This window comes from Eretmochelys imbricata, chromosome 7 (assembly GCF_965152235.1).
Source record: "Eretmochelys imbricata isolate rEreImb1 chromosome 7, rEreImb1.hap1, whole genome shotgun sequence".
Lineage (NCBI taxonomy): Eukaryota > Metazoa > Chordata > Testudines > Cheloniidae > Eretmochelys > Eretmochelys imbricata.
The window spans coordinates 68,131,644-68,150,726 of record NC_135578.1 but is presented as its reverse complement, the minus strand read 5'-3'; the positions used below and the strand labels follow the sequence as shown (position 1 = coordinate 68,150,726).

General features: G+C 42.5%; 1 protein-coding gene across 3 annotated transcripts in view; it reads left to right on the top strand.

The window, feature by feature from the left end:
- The window catches only part of RASGEF1A (RasGEF domain family member 1A), a 69,865-nt gene that overhangs the window by 33,210 nt on the left and 17,572 nt on the right, over window positions 1-19,083 (top strand). For 2 of the 3 annotated variants that reach the window (XM_077822574.1, XM_077822572.1), the window contains exons 1-3: window positions 6-144; window positions 4,522-4,701; window positions 11,235-11,363. In XM_077822574.1, coding sequence (XP_077678700.1) covers window positions 118-144; window positions 4,522-4,701; window positions 11,235-11,363 — 336 coding nt within the window. In that variant the 5' untranslated portion in view covers window positions 6-117. Of the gene's footprint in view, window positions 1-5; window positions 145-4,521; window positions 4,702-11,234; window positions 11,364-19,083 lie in introns of those variants that run through there. The other variant, XM_077822573.1, reaches the window with a different exon arrangement.

Here is a 19,083-nt window from a genome sequence, read left to right as displayed (position 1 = left end):
GGCGGGAAGGAAAGCTGAAGCCAGAGATATTTTTTTCTGGCAGGTTGGAGCTGCAATGGCTGGCTGAGACTTTTATACTCTGGAAAGCCATCGGGATCTTACAGACCGCCACGGCTTATGTACATATTACAGAAAAAAATGAGGGTAAGAGTTCAAGATTTTCAGTTATGGGTATTTTTGTTAATATATATGTTAGTGGTGTGTGTATTTATACATGCACATACATTAATGGCAAAGCTAAATTTTGATCTCATTTATACTAGAAGATGACTGCAGTTACTCCTCTGATTTTAGGGGAATCATTCTTGCCGTGCATCAACATCACTGAGATCAGAATCTGCCCCATAATCTTTTAAATGGTCTTTGTTTTGTTAGCAAAAATATTGTTTTAATTTGAATGGGATTCATTTGCTCACTCTGGAATGATTAAGTTTTATAAGTTCAGAAATATTGAATGGTTTGGTTTACTGTCTGCTGTTGAAAAAGAAATTTATACCCCAGTTACAGTGAGCACGACTCCTCTGAGCATGTTCAGCTTGTGAAAACGTTTGCTTGGATTGATATAGATGGATGTCAACAGTTATATTCCTTTGGCTGTTTGTTTGCATTAGTCACAAGCAAACTCACCACGGAGCAGTGCTGCTGTTTTATTTGTTAGGAGACTGGTGATTGCAGGTGGGTTTTGGACTTGCATGAAAGACAAATACTGCCACTTCAGGATTTAAATGTCCACTTTCTTGGCAAATCAGAAAGGCACTTGGGTTGTATTTGTGGCACTTCCTTCTGCATTTATGGTAGATACCCTGGAATCACTAAAGTACAGATATGTTTTATAATTTATGTAATAATAGATTCAGTGAACTTTTAAAGCTGATGGGCTTCTTTTCAACCCTGCCTGGCTCCAGTGCAGCCAAGTGGTCTTATTTTAGTACCAGCAGGTAGTTCTTATGCAAAATATTCAGCTTCTATATTGAATTTGTGGGGCTATTTTGCTTACGGTAAACTTTCACAGAGTTCTGGTTCATTCAAGCCTGGGGGAAAACAAATGCTTTGCCCATGTCTTCAAACAAAGTATGTTTAACTAGCAGCTAATACTAAGTAATGTGCAGCAACACGTCCCACAGAGAGATTTGTTTTTCCAGAGTGCAGTCGCTGGAGCAGTGTTAGAGAGGTGACAATGCAGCTTGATTCATTTGGTTAAAGTCATTTATTGTTTCTGAGAAGTTTTAACAAGCACCTTATGCAACAAACATGAGAGCTTTTAGCTACAAACTACCCTTTTACCTACTGGGAAGACAGAGCTTAAAATTTATCTGCATTTCCGTTCCAATAAAGAAAAAAAATCTTATTCCTCCTTCCAAAAAGATCTTCACACACACACAATTTTGAACAGGTGCTAGAAACAATTCACAAGAAGAATGCTTCCCTTCCCCCCCGCTGCTTTATTGCTTATTGCTTCATTAGCAGTTAGTGTCCCTTTGCAAAGCTGGACATGCACCTCCATGCCATTATTAGCCCGATAGAACATACCGTACATTAGTGCACTCTGAGTGACTCAAAGCTATTGCTGTGGGCCTTAAAAGGAAAACAACAAATTACTGACAACTTACATAATATGCATAGCTAAGCTGGCTTCTTCGTCACACACTCCCAAAGAAATAGTCATTTGTCAAGCTCTCGTGTGCACATGCCTTGTGACTAAATTGCTGAAATACTTTGAGACATTAGTGAGGAATTGTATGCCACGAGATCCTGTACATTTGTTTTTAAATCAGACGCTTATTTACAATTTCAAGCAACCCAACACTGGAAGTGTCCTGAACGGTAGGGTAGTTCTGGTGTTCATAGTTGAATAGCTGCCATGTTTTCAGCCACAGGTAGTTTCAGATCAGTTAATATATTTATTGTGCGTTGGCACAGATAGAAAGGTGTCCTGGATAAAGCAGCCAAGCACAATTCTATTCATCAGCTTGCTTCTGATGAGTAACTCTTGTATTCATGGATAAGTACTAGTAACACTGGGATTTCTTTCACCCCTTCTTTTCATTCCTCACTCCTCACCCAAAACCACCATTTTAGTAAAACTAGGGATAAATGTTTTTTGCCTGGGCTAGTAAATATTGACGATTTTACAAGGCCTGTTAAAAGGAAACATGTATAGGGCTTAAATGCTGACTTGACCTGCCTGAGCAGTCATGCCATGTTGTTGCAAGAGCTCATTAAAAATCCTTAAGATAAATATGGTTTTCAGTTTTTGAACCAGCCCTTGCAACATGGGTAAGGCAGGGCAGAAGGGGAAGACATTCAACTGGTGTCTAAGATAAAATCTGGACCATGGAACAATTGTCATGTTCAGATCAGTTTTAACAATATTCCTATCATCTTTCATCCATAAAAATTCTTCACAAAGGTGGGACAGTCTCTCCAATTCACAGATGGAAAAACTGAGGCAAAGTGTGACAGGACTAGCCCAAGGTTACACAACAAGTTAATGGCAGAGTAGGAACAGAACTCTACCTCCCTTAGGGCTTTATCAACCTTGACAGTGGCCCTTTAAGTAAATAATAGCTATTGAGAAAGATCTTGACAGGAAAAGTATTATTCTTCCACACAGGTATTTACTTTGGCATTATAGGTAAGGCTAAGATTTTGTCATGGATATTTTTAGTAAAAGTCAGGGACACGTCACAGACAATAAAGAAAAGGAGTACTTGTGGCACCTTAGAGACTAACATTCATTTGAGCATAAGCTTTTGTGAGCTACAGCTCACTTCATCGGATGTAGCTCACAAAAGCTTATGCTCAAATAAATTTGTTAGTCTCTAAGGTGCCACAAGTACTCCTTTTCTTTTTGTGAATACAGACTAACACGGCTGCTACTCTGAAACCAGACAATAAAGAAAAATTCATGGAAGCCAGTGACCTGTCCCTGACTTTTACTAAAAATATCCATGACAAAATGGGAAGGGGCTGGGCAGCTGCGGATGGTTGAGATGTCTGATACCCCACTACCCATGGGGGCTCAGAGCTCCAGGTTCCCCCTCCCCTCCCGTGGCGGAGGAGAGCTGTGAGGTCCCCCTCCCCAGCAGTGGGGAGCTGCAGGAATCCCTCTGCCACCACAGTGGGGAGCTGCGGGGGTCCCCCCATGGCAGCCGAGGACTTCAGAGGATCCCCTGCCCCCCCGCAGTGAAGGGGAACTGTGGGAATCCCTCTGCCACCACAGTTGGGTGCTGCAGGGGTCCCCCTGTCCTGACAGCCAGGGAGCTACAGGGGTCCCCCTGCAGCAGCCGCCACACCGGGGAGCTGCTGGGGTCTCCCTGCCCCATGGCAGCAGCCAGGGAACTATGGGGGTCCCTCTACCCCACCCCACGGTGGCCAGGGAGCTGCCAGGATACCCCATCCTCCACAGTGTCCAGGAGCTGCTGGGTACCCCCCTTGCCTGCAGTAGCTTGGAGCTGCAAGGTACCCCCGCTGCCCATGGCAGTTCAGAGCTTGGGGGCCCGCTGCCTCAGGTGATGCGGGTACCTCACAGCTCCCTGCTGCTGCGGGAGGCAGCAGGACCCTGCAGCTCCCAGCCACAGGGGCTGATGTCATGGAGGTCTTTGGACGTCACAGATTCCATGACTTCCACATCCTCTGTGACAAAATCATAGCCTTAACTATAGTGAATGGCAAACTCTGCATATTTCAGCAACATGCTTTGTTTTGCCTTCAATGTAAATTTAAGTTTAGTCAGGTTTGTTTGGTTTTTTTGCGTGTCAAGACTTATTTGCACATGGTAACTACAACATACTGTAGCTTGTGGTCAAGAGAAAAGAGCTTGTTTGCTTTGTATGTCACTTCAGAAGCTTTGCTTTATGTTTCCAAGGTGAAACAGTCTCCTAAAAGGTCAGGGACAAATATTGGAGTGCTTGTTCTAGCTCACCCAACTCATACTGTCAAATGCTAGACAATAGGACATTCTTGTTCAGATGGTACATCCCTAATCATTGGCAGTGCCGTCCATGAGTCCAAGTATGTGCAAGACAAAATGTACTTCTGTCACGACCTGGGCTAGACCTAGCAAGAGAGATTAGTACATATCCAGCAGGGTCTAGTATTTTCTCCAAAAAACCTCCCCCCAGAACATTAAACAAGGACACTGTGCCCTTGTAACGTGGTTGTTTGTATAATAGGTTACGATTTGTTATCTATCTATGAGATTGCTCCTTCCATTTACATGGTATTTTGTGCTGGTATCTCCATAGTCTTATTTGTAATGGGGGTGGGGAGGAAGCATCCTGACAGCAACTGCACAGTGAAGAAAGTAGGAACATAGATTGCATGTAATTTCAAAACCAAAAGCCATCTGCAGGTCTGTGGGAGTTTGGGCTCACATCTCCCTCCCCCAATGCCCATGCTAATGTTCACTCCAATATGTAATCCAGGTCTAATTTATGCCTTTGCAAAAGCCATGAAGACTCATGGTAGAGAACTGCAAAGAAACCTTAACCCTCCCTCTTTCTTCCTTCAATCCTGCAGGAAACTATGCCCCAGACACCAATATTTTCCAGCATGCTCGGTTCCAGTTGTAGTGGGCAGGTGCAGCCAGACATGGGCGAGAGGTGCGGAGATCCTGTTTACCAGGATGGAAATCTCATCTCTGGATCACTGGAGGCCCTGATAGAGCGACTGGTGCCCACCATGGACTATTATCCAGATGTAAGTAGACATTTCAGGACTTGTATTCCTATGGCATCTAAACAGAGTCAGGATCCCAACACAGATGGTATTATCAATTTTCTTAAAAATTCTTGCTTCATCTTAATCAAGATGATCAAACAGGCCTAATGATCTAATTGCTTTGTTGCAAGTAATGGGCCTTCCCTTCATAGGAGCGGATGCCCAGCTGGGAGGGACCCTCTACCTTTTTGAACAGCAATATTTGCTAGTGAAATCAAGCCCTGCTGAACCCCTGTCAGGCACTCTGAAAACCAGTTAACAGCAGCATTAGCAGAAGAAATTTCAATCCCACTAAGCTGCCTTTGCTCTAGTGCAACCAAGATTAGCTACTAACTGGATTCTGCCTGTGGGAAATACATCAACTGTGTGCTGAGGGCAGCTCAAATTTTTTTCCTTATTTTATGGGTCTTTTAGTTAGGTAGCCTGAAAAGCAAAAACAGACTTTAATTAAATGTTCTTTCTCGGCACATCTTAACTGGCCAGTTCTGTTAGAATTTAAGTTTCTGAACCTAGGAATGGTTTCAACATCCTCGCCACAATCCACTGAAACAAACACCACGTGTAACTGCCGGGTATGCAATAGGCATCCCAACCTAGGATATTATTAAGAGATTATTACATTACTTAAAATGACCCCCCCAGCCCCATAAGTGGAAGGTTGTAGTTAAGGAGGTTGCAGAAAAGCATAAAGATTGTATAGCACAAGCTGTGTTTAAGCCCTGGGAAAATGCACAGCAGCGGTAGAGGAATCCAAACCCTTTAGCTATATTAAAATCACACATATTACCATGGGCCATGCCAGGAATATCTTGTAGCAGGAGCCTTCCTGAGCTAGATCTGTACGGTACCTTTTATTTTGAGGTCACAATTTAAAAACACACCGTCACTCACTACAAAAAGATTTCCATCCCCACATGTAGTTCCCTTGAACACGACACCAGTAGCCTTGTCCGAAACGTTAGGTTTGTTTTTACAAAAAAGGACTGTAGCAACTTTCCAATTCAAAAGCAGTCCTAATGCTTCTATTTTACCATGTATAGCGATAATTGCATTGCATTTGACTGACACACATGCACAGTACGTAATTCTTCATAAAGCCCAGTGGGTTAACTACCATTTCGTGTTAATGCCTCCATTTGTTCCATTCTTTTATGAGCTTTTATTACACCATGTACAGCAGGCACAGGTTTGTTCCTTCCTTCAAGACACTCAGTGTGATGAAGAAAGCAGCAGGTAGAGCTAGAAGAGAACATGAGGTTTTGTACATCAGGCAAGTAGCATTACACAGCTGCAGTTAAGCCTTGTAAGAATCCGTTCCCCACCTGTTCCGTAGTACTATGGCACAGCTAGTAGCTGCTTGAGTTCCTTCCTACAGCTCATTAAGTAGCTGCTAATGCAAGTCCCTTAGTGTAAAGGGGCTGTCTATTTATAACACAGCTATTTTGAATCTTGCTCCCTACTGTACATATTATCTTCGGGATTCTAGCAATGATTTGCGGATCTTAGGAATTACAGTGATTCTGCAATACACCAAGCATGCTAAGTGCATTATAAACACATAAGTCCAGGTGGCCACCATGAGGACCATATGATCCAAAAAAACAATCAAACAAGTGACAGGGGATAGGAAACGTGTCAAGCAGCCGAATAAGTTCCTGGAAGAGAGATGGGAAACCCCTGTCACAGCAGGAGGCTACATTCCCTTAGCGAGGTCAGATCACTGACAGCAAATTGATCTTAGCCTAAGGGGTTACATAATAAAACAAAACAGCTTGAACAGTGTAAAGAGTGGGCTGGATACAAGTCATCCCAAATCCAAGCCTCCCAAAAAGCCTGGATTTGGATCTGGTTACAGGTTTAGACTTCAACCCACACCTATTTTTACTTTAAAAAAGGAGTGGCCACAAAGGAACAGAGTAACCGCCTACTTGCTCTGTCATCCATGGCTGTGATGCTTGAAAGGAAAGAACAAAGCCCATTAGTCCCATTTCGCTGGTAGCGTATTCCAGGAGAGGTGGTAGCGGGTTTTGGGTTGCCAGTTTGGCCTGGCTAAGAGCAGTGGCTCTCAACCTTACCAGACTACTGTACCCCTTCAGGGCTCTGATTTGTCTTGTGTATCCTCAAGATACACTTCACTTAAAAACTACTTGCTTACAAAGTCAGACATAAAAATACAAAAAAGTGTTCCAGCACTCTATGACTAAAAAATTGCTTCCTTTCTCATTTTTACTATATAATTATAAAATAAATCAATTGTAATATAAATATTGTACTTGTATTTCAGTGTATAGTATATAGAGCCATATAAACAAGTTATTGTCTGTATGAAATTTTAGTTTGTACTGACTTTGCAACTGCTTTTTATGTAGCCTGTTGTAAAACAAGGCAAATATCTAGATGAGTTGAGGTACCCCCTGGAAGACCTCTGCGTACCCCTGATTGAGAACCACTGGCTTAGAGCAACAATCAGTGATGTCAGTATAGATTTCCTGAGTTCAGCGGTGGCACGTTTGTAAATCACTGAAAAGGAACTGGTTCTCATCAAACCCTCTGAACTAACCTCCCCAAGCACGTTGCTTGGAAAATACTGCACTTTGTGTCTATGTGACGCTAAAGATCCCAGTATCCTTCCCTAAACTTAGAGGGGGAAAAAAATACGGTCTCTTTTCATTCTGATTTCAAGCAACACAAGACTTCTCCGTCATGTTGGCAGAGCTGTAGTTGGAGGTCAGCAGGAGGTAGAGGAGAGGTGAGATAAGGGCCTATGTTTGTGTGCTGCTCCTGGGAGGCTTGTTTGTGTACAGAAGCTTCTTTGGTGCATAGAAAAAATGCGTGCTTGTGAGACAGCAGCGTTCTGGAGGTTAGGAATGGAATGTACTAGTCTGTAATCCTCATGCCCAAGCAAGAGAAAGTTTCAAGCAAGTATTTCACAAATAAGAAGTTCCAGATCAAGCAGCAAGAGCACAAGGAAAATATTTTTCTTTTTCCTCAAGAAGACATCAGTACATTCTTGGGCCATAAAGTAACAGTTACTTCTTTAGTCTTGCTCTCTCTCTCTTTGTCCTTTTTATAGTTTAGGACGTCTCTTAGCAACAACTTTAGGAACTAAAGAAATCTGCTTCCCTTTTTTTCTTGTAAAGCACAAACCCCTTTTGTGTCAGCTTAAGTTGGTGCCGAGAGGAATTTTCCTCATCTTCTTCCAAATACCTGCCAGTGTTGGGGCATAATTTTCAACCTCACCATTTAAGGAAGCATTTTGTAAATCCTTCTTTGTCAAGCCAGCTAGCTACATAGCTGAATTTCCTGGTCCAAGCCACCTTACTCAAAAAGAGAGGGAGCACCTATGAGACCGCATGTGTATGTGTGTGTGTTAGTTAAATAAAGCTGGTTCAAAGCACAAGCTTTTTCCCTCCAGAGGCCTCCAGTTTAAATCCTGGTTTATGGCCCACACACAAACTAAAAAGGATTAGGTGATCTCATCTAAGTCCCCAGCACACTTGTTTTTCACCTTTTAGGGCAATCGTGTCTAACAGACTGAGAGGTCTGATCCAACTCCTGTTCAAGTCAACGGGAGCTGGATCACCTAGTAAGGGCTTTAAAGCTGAGATATGCTTCATTGGCAAGAGTCATGGTTTACACTGGTGTGGACCATCTCCACTGGATGCGTGCACCAGCACAGCTGTAACAATCACCAAAATCCCCCACGTAGACAGGGCCTAAGACATTTGTACCAGATAGCAAGTATGTATGTACTGGGGACAGGGGGGGAAGACTCATTTCATTCGTTCAACTAGACTCAACACACAATGGAATAGGATGAGGTGGGCAGTGACCAGACGTTAGCCTAGAGGCTCATTATTCAAATAGAGAGAGAAGGGTCTTAATTCTGTTCTCACATTAACAAGAGTACAAAACTGGTGTATCGACTGGATTTCCTCCTGATTTTACACTCATGTAAATTACAGCAGAATCAGATCAAGAAGCCTGGACAAATGGGGCCAGATTCCTAGCTGGTGTACACTGGCATCTCTCTACTGACATCAGTGCAACTATTCCATTTTACACCAGTTGTGAATCTGGTCCCAGTAAATACTTGTGCAAAACCAATGCCGGGGGGATTTCATTCCTATCAAAAACCAGGCAGCCCAAACACTGAAGAAGGCCTGGATTGGCACTTAGTTAGAAATGAGTTAGAAATTGCTAGTTAGAAATGAGGTATACACTGCCTGCCCTATTTCTGGCTGTACCAGTTCTTCACTTTTGTGAGCACTGTATTAACACAAGCCACCAAAAAAAAAAAAAACCACCCAAAAACCAACCACCACAAGAGCCCTGATCATTTGGATTTAGTTAAAGCCTACAGCAGGACTTTAAAGAACTGGTATTCTGAGTAGGGTTATCTTGGAGTCACTCTGGATAAACAGTATCCCACAGCACACAAACTTTCAGGAACAGACCTAGACTAGAATTAGTGTGCAAGGCTAAAATATATCTTGCCACAAAGAATGTGGCCTAGCTTATCAGAGCGAAGGTCATTGATAGGACAGTGCAGCTTATCTTTCAGCTGCCTTCTACTAACCTAGTAAAAGCAGCTTTCCTGACAGTCTCAGCAGTATTCCCTCCTCCCCACACAGAAAAGTGCATTTGTGGAAAACCTAGGGGACTTGGAGAGAGAAACCTTTTACAACCCTTCTCTAGTAATTCACAGAATGGGAGGTGAGGGAGTGTCAAAGCAAGAAGGACTTGACCCATTTCCAGAAGAATTTATACACAGTCCAATTACAAGTATAAGACCTGCACCCAAGTGCTAACGTTTCTCCTCACTTACACCACGGCGTGGTCATTGATTTAAGTCAGAGGGATCACAGGCGTGAGTGCAGAATTTGGCTATAAGGGGGAAAGACAACAGGAATAGAAGTGAACTATGCATGGCTTATAACACACCACATGCTACTATTTTGAGTTGGCACTCTGAAGTTTATTTCTCACATTCAGCGCTGCTGCCTGTTGCATTTGCTAGGCCTATACTGTATGGAACGTGAGAAGACAGATCTGAGACATTGGCCTGTAACTCTGTTGAGTCTCCTTTCCTATTTGTGGGACAGGGCTGGGGTTCATTCCAACTTTAAATTATCTCAAAAATATAGAGCACTCACTGCCAAAGAATTATGCTTATAAACTTTCATCACAGATTGCCAGCAGTCTATTAACCGTTTACAGGCACATGTGAAGGAATCATGTGCAACTTCCATAATTCACTGAAAATATAAGAAAAAAGTTATTGAGCACAATGCCAAACCAAGAATGGCCTCTAAACTGTCCTGAACTGCAATGTGTCAGAAATATTATAACCAGCCTACTCTCACTCCAAGAAGAGTATCTGGTCACCTGAGCTCACTTTACCCTGTGATCAGGCTCAGGTGGAATTGACAGAGCTGCCCATAGGTATCAACAGAGCTTTTCTGTATTATAGCAGTTGAGCATCTGACCTCAAATCTCCAGATTTAGCCAGATATGTCTCCCTTACTTCCTTAGTCTATCCACAGTGGATACAGACCTTTAAAAGTTCATTCTGGTCCTACAGATATTACTGATACTAGTGAAACTTTCCATTCTAAGTATAGGAGCATCACCAAAACCCATAAGATCTCTAAAACCAGAATGAACTTTTAAAGCCCACCCTTTGTAATTTAGCTCTGTTCCCTTTCCTCACATTGAGGGCCTAATCCTAATGATAATAATAATGCTTAGCATTGATATAGTTCTATAAAAGTTCAAAGGGATCTGAATTGGGCCCCAAGGAAGCAAAGGGTTTTACTGTCTTAAAACTGAAATATTGTCATATGAGTACAAATTGAACCCAAGCCTATAACATTGATTGTGGGAAAGAGCATGGAAAGGGAAAACACACATGAAACAAAAACACTGCTGTGGTTTGGAACTAACTTGCAATAGGTTTTGGGCAGCCAAATAAAAACAATTGCTCTTAAAGAAACAAAGCAGCATAAATAATAGTGTTCAAGATGGGGTCCTAACATCCTTGGACAGATTTGTTCGTCTTTTTGGTGAAGGACAACTACTTATGCATATTTAGTTTGCAAAAAGAAAAGGAGGACTTGTGGCACCTTAGAGACTAACCAATTTATTTGAGCATCTTGGTTAGTCTCTAAGGTGCCACAAGTCCTCCTTTTCCTTTTGCGAATACAGACTGCTACTCTGAAACCTGATATTTAGTTTGGTATCTTGACGTGACAAATAGTTTGGGAATCTGGAAAAAAAAGCTCTATTAGCAGCTGCTGAAACACTGTGTTTCTTCCTGTTGTCCCCAGTCAAGCTAGGAAAGGGCACTGATCCATGGAGAAGGTGATATATAGAAAAGCTTAACCAAGGGAAAGTTCCATCTGTAGTTCTTGGAGGTAGATTTCATTAGCAGTCTCCAAAGAGGATGGGTGATTTCTGCTCAAGTTTCTCACCTGTTTTCTCCATTCCCCCCCGCCCAACCTTTCTTGCAGAGGACTTATATCTTCACTTTCCTACTGAGCTCCCGAGTCTTCATCCACCCACATGAGCTCCTGGCAAAAGTGGGGCACATCTGCATTAAGCAGAAACAGCAGCTTGAGATTGGGTCTGAGGCAGAAAAGGTAAATGAACAATTTGTTTCTGTATTGAATTAAGCTATTGTGCATTTTATTTGCCTTTCTTTTTTAAGCTAACCGTGCATAGAACATATTGATACTCTGACAAATATATTTCACTAAAGACTTTCATACTTAATCCTCTTTCCCTGAACCACTGTTCATTCTTGGCTAATCATAGAACCCTGATATCCATTAGCTCATGGACTGAGGCTCTTCTATCACTTGGGGATACATTGTGGCTTCTTTTTCCAAGGGAAGGTATTGAATATTAAAATACAATAGGCTTTTTAAACCCTCTGAAAAACTGTATACAGCATAGAGGGTGCACTGTTCTGGGTCATGGACAATGTTCCCTCTAATTTTTGACAGGCCGTGTGTGCAAAAAATTTCTTCTGTGCAAATTTTTGTGCTTCTGTGCAAATTTTTGTGCGTGTGGTGTTTCGCCATGTGCACGGGGTTTAGGATCTGTGTGCACATGCACAGTTTAGAGGGAACAGTGGTCATGGACTTCAGTTTACCATTAGGCAAATTCTACAGTCTTTAACTCCTACTAGTAAACCACTGACTTCAGTTTCAATGAACAGGTAACACTAGTGGATACTGGCAAGACGTAGCCAGCAAGCAGGTTGGGGTTCCAGTGCAGATCCAGAAGTTTGATATCTTTCATTTTGTCCGAACTCTTCCCCCCTGCCCCTGATCCACCATGGTTATAACAGAAATCTCACAAGAACAAGGTTTTCTGGACCTCCATTCCATTTATTCAAAAATTTCCTAACTTCCCACCATTGCCAAGCTGGTTCTGTTCCATTAGTGTTTCTTTAGCAGTAGGTGTTGACACAGTCAGTCAGAACTGTAGGAAACAGAACTTGATTCACAGAAGAGAACAATGCCGAAGGGCCGGTGTTACATACTGGACTTCTACTCTTTGTCGGTAACATAGCCTCAGACTGCATTCCTGAACCACCAAAATTCACCACCACCACCACCACCACTCCCAAAGCTGACCATCTTATTCCAGCTCCCCAGTCATACTGTGGCATACCAATGTTGGGAGGCCTAGCTTAACCATCAGAGGAGTGAAGTTCTGGAACAACCTTCCAAGGGGGGCACTAAGGGCAAAAAGACCTAACTGGCTTCAAGACTGAGCTTGATAAGTTTATGAAGGGGATGGTATGATGAGACTGCCTGCCTACAATGGCATGTAGCTGATCTGTGACTGCTAGTAGCAAATATCCCCAATGGATAGACACTAGAGCTTTGAGTTACTTCAGAGAATTCTTTCCCAAGTGTCTGGCTGTTAGGTCTTGCTGAAATGTTCAGAGTCTAGCTGATCATCATATTTTGGGATCAGGAAGAAATTTTCAGATTGGCAGAGACCCTAGGGGCGGGGGATTCGCCTTTCTTTGCAGCATGGGTCACTTGCAGGTTTAAACTAGTGTAAATGGTCAAGTCTCTGTAACTTTAAGTCTTGAAATCATGGGTGCCGGAACAAGGGAGGTCAGGGGGCCGTGGTCCCATCACTTTTTACCAGCTGTAAGGATGAGTGACGGGGGGGGTGGAGCCTTGGGGGAAGGGGCGGCATGGGGCTGGTTCAGGCGTCAGTGCCCCCACGCTGTATTTTTAGGGAGCTTCCATTGCTCCTGCTTTAAATTGTGATTTGAGGACTTGAGTAACTGAGCCAGAGGTTAGGGGTCTATTACAGGAGTCAGTGAGTGAGGTCCTGTGGCCTGCAATGCCCAGGAGGTCAGACTAGATGATCGTGATGGTCCCATCCAGCTTTAAAGTCTATGAGAAAGGCTGCAAGCTGCTGGTGGTGGTGTTTTAAGCAGTAAGTCAATTAGACTCTGAGCAAGGATAGTGGATATGAGGTTTAAAATGGTGGCCCATATATACTGGGGCTTCCAATTTTGCTATCACTGGAGGAATATCTTCTCTTGCTACTTCAGATTGAAACTGGGATGTACTGAGGGACACAGAAATGGGGCCACATTAATAGGTATTTTCAAAGCTCTAAATGACTAAGTTTAGTTCAGGTTCTGGGCACTGGTCTAAGACAATTCTTTTGTAACAGGTCCCAGTTCAGCAAGGAACTTGCCCACATATATAACTAAGCGTTTGAATAGTCCCATTGCTTAAGCACTTTGCTGAATCAGACCCTCAACAATTTAAGCCATCCCTATATACAAGAGTGACATTTACTGCCATCAGTAATTAAGCTTTCAAAATTCGCATATGGACTATTTAAGGTTTATGGATAATAGGAGTACAAGATGAGGCTCTTCTTTGCAGACAGCAATGTAGTTCAGTGCATTCATATCAGAAGACACCAGCAAATAAGCACTCAGCCAAATGTATTGGTAACTTCAATGGCAGTGTATGTTACACGTGTTAGGCAATATAACCCATGCAATTTAGGCATTCAATGGGTATGCAGAACAAGTGTAGCTTACATACTGAGATGATGTAGCAGGAAAATCAACTAACAGGAAGGTGTAAATAGAGCAGTTCACCTTCTGAACACCCACGCTCACAGACCTTGTGTTGCTAAGTTGGAAACAAGCATCAAGGAAAATCAGTTAACAGCAAGGTGTGAAAAAAAAAAAACGTGTTTGGAAAGCTACTTTGCACCCTCCTGTAAGTTGCTTTTCTGCTATGCCCCTGACCCTTTCTTCCCCCTCAATATAAATTACGCTTGTTTTCCATGCCCAGTGAATACCAAATTAATGCAAGTTAGACTACTGCCTTTCTTCCAGCCCCAATGTAAATTTGACCTACAGACTTCCACTGGTATTGCATCTGCATTCACCAGGGATGAATTTGGCCCATTAGCATTTGCAAATGATTTGCTCTATTTGGCTGCAAAGTAGGAATGTAAAAAACTCATTCTATGTGCATCATAGAACTTCTAAACTGAAGTCACTGTATGCACACTCAATCATAACTCATTAGGGTATCATTGGCCAAAATCCGTTCCACCAGCATCTACTAATTAAATGCTATCGCAGCAGGAAATAGCTGGCACAAAAAGTTCTGATCGCTTTCTGATTAGAGATTTGCATAAACAAATTATAAAATAAAGGGCTGTCTGACTTGTTGTCTGGGTAGCGTATGAGCTGAAACACTGGCAGGGGGCCTGGCTTTGAGGTTATGCACCATGGTGCTTATCATTCCTACATTTTTGACATCTCTGCCTAGTAGCACAGAAAAAGTGGAAGGCAAAGTCAAGATGTAAGTGGTAGATTGAAAGGCAAACACTTTGCGCTCTCTTCAAGACTGCTGGCTAATTTTAAAGAGCGACAGTCTAGTAGGTTTTAAGACATCAGGTGTAATAGGTCAGTCACTTATTAACTCTGTCAATAAAGAACAAACAACTTTCCAGTGAGATATAGACAAGGCCAAGAGTGATTGACCCAGAGAAAGAGGAGCAGTACAATCCTGCCTACGGATAAAATCAGCTGGTGAAACATCATTCCCCACAGCTTGGTAAAAATATATTGCCTCGAAGGACAGCTTTGCTTTTTAACTACTAGTTAACTTGGAAAGTCACCAATTTCCATTATGGTCTGGGATTTTTTTTTTTTTTTTTTTTTTTAGTTAAATGCAGTAAGCTTTATATCTCCAGAGTGGCTAAAAGCCCCAAACAGGTACTGTACAAGCATAGAAACGAAGCAGTCTCCAGCCCTAAATAGCTTAACCAATCTAATTCATTTTAAAAATCCAATGAGATATTAAAATTTGCACTGAAATGTTAAATAGTAGCTTGATTATGAAATAGATTTGATCCATCTAGCCACGTATTTCATTCTAAATGCTGCTTTTTTAAAAGGAAATAAAGGGAGTAAATTCAGCGCTCAAGAAAGCAAGGGACTGATAACAGTGACACACTGGATATTCACATCAACTGTCCCTGTTCTGGAGAGACAATAATATTTGCAGTATTTTTAATATCCGTTGTAGCAGTGGTATTATGTAATGCGCAGCCACCCAACTGAGATTGAGACCCTATTGTGCTAAGCATGGAGGGCCAAATTTTTAAAAGGTATTTAGATGCCTAACTCCAATTGATATCAATGAGCGCTAGACACCTAAATACCTTTGAAAAATCTGGCCCTGCACATGCACCTGGGGGGAAAGATCCCCTGCAATGTGGATCATTTCTCCTTGCAGTCTCTGAAAAGTTCTCTTATTCCATCACATTCTGTTGGAGCATATAATGGTAGCAATATTTTCTCTCTCCAGATGTCCTCATTTCTCTCTTTTGAGTGTTAACTAATGCGTGGCTCATGCTTGTTAAACATAACACCCCAAACATAGCACTGGCAACAGCCCATCTCCTGACCTTCGGCGTCCTGAACCACACAATTGGGGATGAGTGACCGTCCCTCGCTATGTCACTCAGCTGGAGTAGTAGGCATGTTAGCGATCAGCACAGTTTGACTGGCAGAGCTTGTGTTGCTCCTATGCTATCCCTGGCTCACAGTTCAGCACTGTTATCAGTCCTGGGTTTAAGTATTAAATTCACAGTCTAAAGTCTTTTTTTAAGAAGAATGCAAATGTCTCTACGGGCCTCCTCTCAGGTGGTGAACTAACTTCCAGGAGAACTGTGCTGACTTACACCAGATGAATAACTGGGCCATAGTGTCAATCAAACGAGCGAAATATTTGAGAGACACAAGGTAGGTGAGGTAATATATTGTAGCGGATCAACTTCTGTTGATGAAAGAGACAGGCTTAGAGCTCAGTGTAGTTCAAAAGCGTGTCTCTCTCACCAACAGAAGTTGGTCCAATAAAAGGTATTACCTCTCCCACCTGGTCTTTCCAATATCCTAGGACCAACCTGGCTACAACACTGACATATTTTAGATATATGCAGTAGACAGAAACACACACATTTTTCTAAATATTAACCTCCTGTGTTAATATGCTAGCAAGGTAGCAGTACACACTATAAGAACATTACTGTAGAGTTGTTTCCCTGTAACAAAACACCATCTCTAGATCTTGATCCCTTTTTGGTGCTGGGCAGGAAGTACTTTCTTGATACTCTCTAGCTATTGACTTTTGTCTTCTCTATGAAGGTCTTAATCCAAAGCTCTTTGAAGTCAATGGGGTATTTCTACTAACTATGGGTTTTGAATAGGCCCCATAGGAGGACAATGTTTGAAATCTGAAGTAAAGCTATCAAAAGAGTAGGCAGGTACATTTCTTGCATGCATAACACACACACACACACACACACACACACACACTAGTTGCTGCCTCCCACAGAATTACTAGCCCAAATTTTCTGATTTTGTCAGTTATCACAGATGTGTGTGCACCATCACAAACCTATCACACTGAGTTTTAGCAGCATGCACATGAAACAGGAATCTAGCATTTTGCTGGGCTGATGGTTTTCAGTGTTGCATTCAGAAAGAACATCTTGTTTTCATCAGGCAGTGAAAGCAACTGATAAGCTTTGTCACACCTGTATTCTTGCTGGGTAATGTAGCTTGTCTTGCATTAGAGTCCTAGGTTTGAACGGTGAGGAAAACAAATTCTGACAGCCTGTGTGTAGGGGTGCATGAATGTGCATGCATAGTGGACAAACATACATCCCAAAATAAATACATTATTCTAAATCTGTGCTAATATGCAGCAGACCATTATAGCTGTAAGGATGAATTTGAATTTTCCCCAAATGCAAAAGTCAAGAAGGTGCAGTCAAGATAATCATCATTAAAATAAGCCTGGTGGAAAAACCAGATAGTGGAGGTGTGCCTATTTACACCAGTTGAGGATCTGCTCCGCCAACTCGCTACACTGATATACACCACCCTACACTTTTAACAATGGACCAGATTAATTTGTGCTGCACAGGGAGCTATAAGATTTCATACCCCAGAGGCAAAAGGTGATTGAAATTGAAGGACAGGCAGTAATCCTGCTGCTGCCCTGCCTCATTATTTTACTCTGAGTGGGTGTGGGAGGATCTTGAGTTTACAGCAGGGGAGCCACAGGAGCTACACTGGAAGAGGTTGCAGTGAGGATAAGCTGAATCAGTGCCCCCCACCCCAAGTATTCAATTACACACCCACTTTTTTAGCTACCCGCCTCCAGCAAAGGGCACAACTGCTGTTTTGCTAACTTTATCTCCTCTCCTACTAAACTTTCCACTGCCAGGACTGTATGCCACAGTTTGTAAAGCCCCCCTCCCCCAAAAACAAACAAACAAACAAACTTGGGCAGGATTTGATCCAGTCATTTGTACAGCACCTCCCCCTTCCCACGCACCTAAACATTTGAGTTTATGTAGGGACAATACATGTGTCATTCAGATACAGAGCTGGGATGTTAATCATGCATTCTGGCAGGTGGAGTTTTCAGGGAGAGAAAGTAAAGGTTTCAATAAGGGCTGGACACCAAATTTGGTGCAAAGGAGATGAAAACCTAGAGTTGCTACCCATTTCTCAAAAAGAGGTCTGCATGCAGAGAACTTCCTCCAGATGCTGTTTAGAGTACAAGATGGGATTTCATCCTTCTCTCCCCAGCAAGACCAACAGAATTCCAATGGGATTAAAATGCAACTAGAAATAGTACACAGTTAACATTTCTGTATAAGCCAGTAGCACTCCCCTACCCTGTACAATCCTTTTAGTGGCTCATTTCTGAAGGGTCCAAACTCTGCATGATTTTATTTTAAATTCAGAGCAGCCATTGTTAATTTTCCCGCTGATTGCACTTGAGTGAGCTGTTAGAAGTCATAAAAACAACTGGCTTATTTAACAAAAGTATCTCAGAGAGAGGGGATTTTGCTCATCTCACTGAGCATGGTGTTGGGCGGCAGGAATTCTGGTCAGGTTCTCACAAACAACATCCTCTTTTCCAACCCATTTGGTTCCTCTGCTGACATTTGAACCTGCTAGCTGACTTGCTGTAAATTCCAGGAGGTGGGAGGGGAAAGTCACAGAGGGAAGTACCCTAACCAGTACTGAGAGGGAACTGCACTTTGCATAGTGGAACTTTTTCAATGACTCAGCTGGGATGGTAAACAACAGAGAAAACTTCCTCTTTATTTTCTTAGAACTAAGCTTCTTTTAGAGCCAAATGAGTCTCTTAACCAAAGTTAAATATAAACCAGACTAAAAATAGAAAGTCTTCCCTCTCATAGTCAAAAGTCAAATTCCACCCTGATTTACGCCATGTAAATTTACACACTGATTTATGCTGATTGGGCGGGGGGCGGGGGAGAAGTGGGGTGCACAGGATCTACGTTGGAAGAATTTGACCCCCCCTGGGAAATACTGAACAAAATCATTTCTAAGTCTTATGACTACAGAGCAGACCCTCTGCAATTCACTCCATACTTGCTACTCTGAAAAATTCAGTATGCTGTCTTCCTAGTTTTGTGTGCCTTGACCACGGCCCATAATGCTGCCTGGTTTGTTAAATGGGATTTGCCATGTCCTGTGCAATGAGGCAGTTGCTTGCCAAGAGTGCTGTTCAAGATGCTGTGTTCTGTGCAGAATCAGCGAGAACATGTGTGCACTCTACTAAGGTACTGCCGAAGCACTACCCTCAGAGCTGGTCTGTTGTATGGACAGGATGCAACTGCCCATGTAAAGAGTCATCTTCCCAATTAAGTCAGCTTGGTCAAATTTGCAGAGTGATCATTGATGGGGGGTGGGGGAAAGTGTTTTTTAAAACTCTCTCCAAACTTTAACACCACATCCCTTTGAAT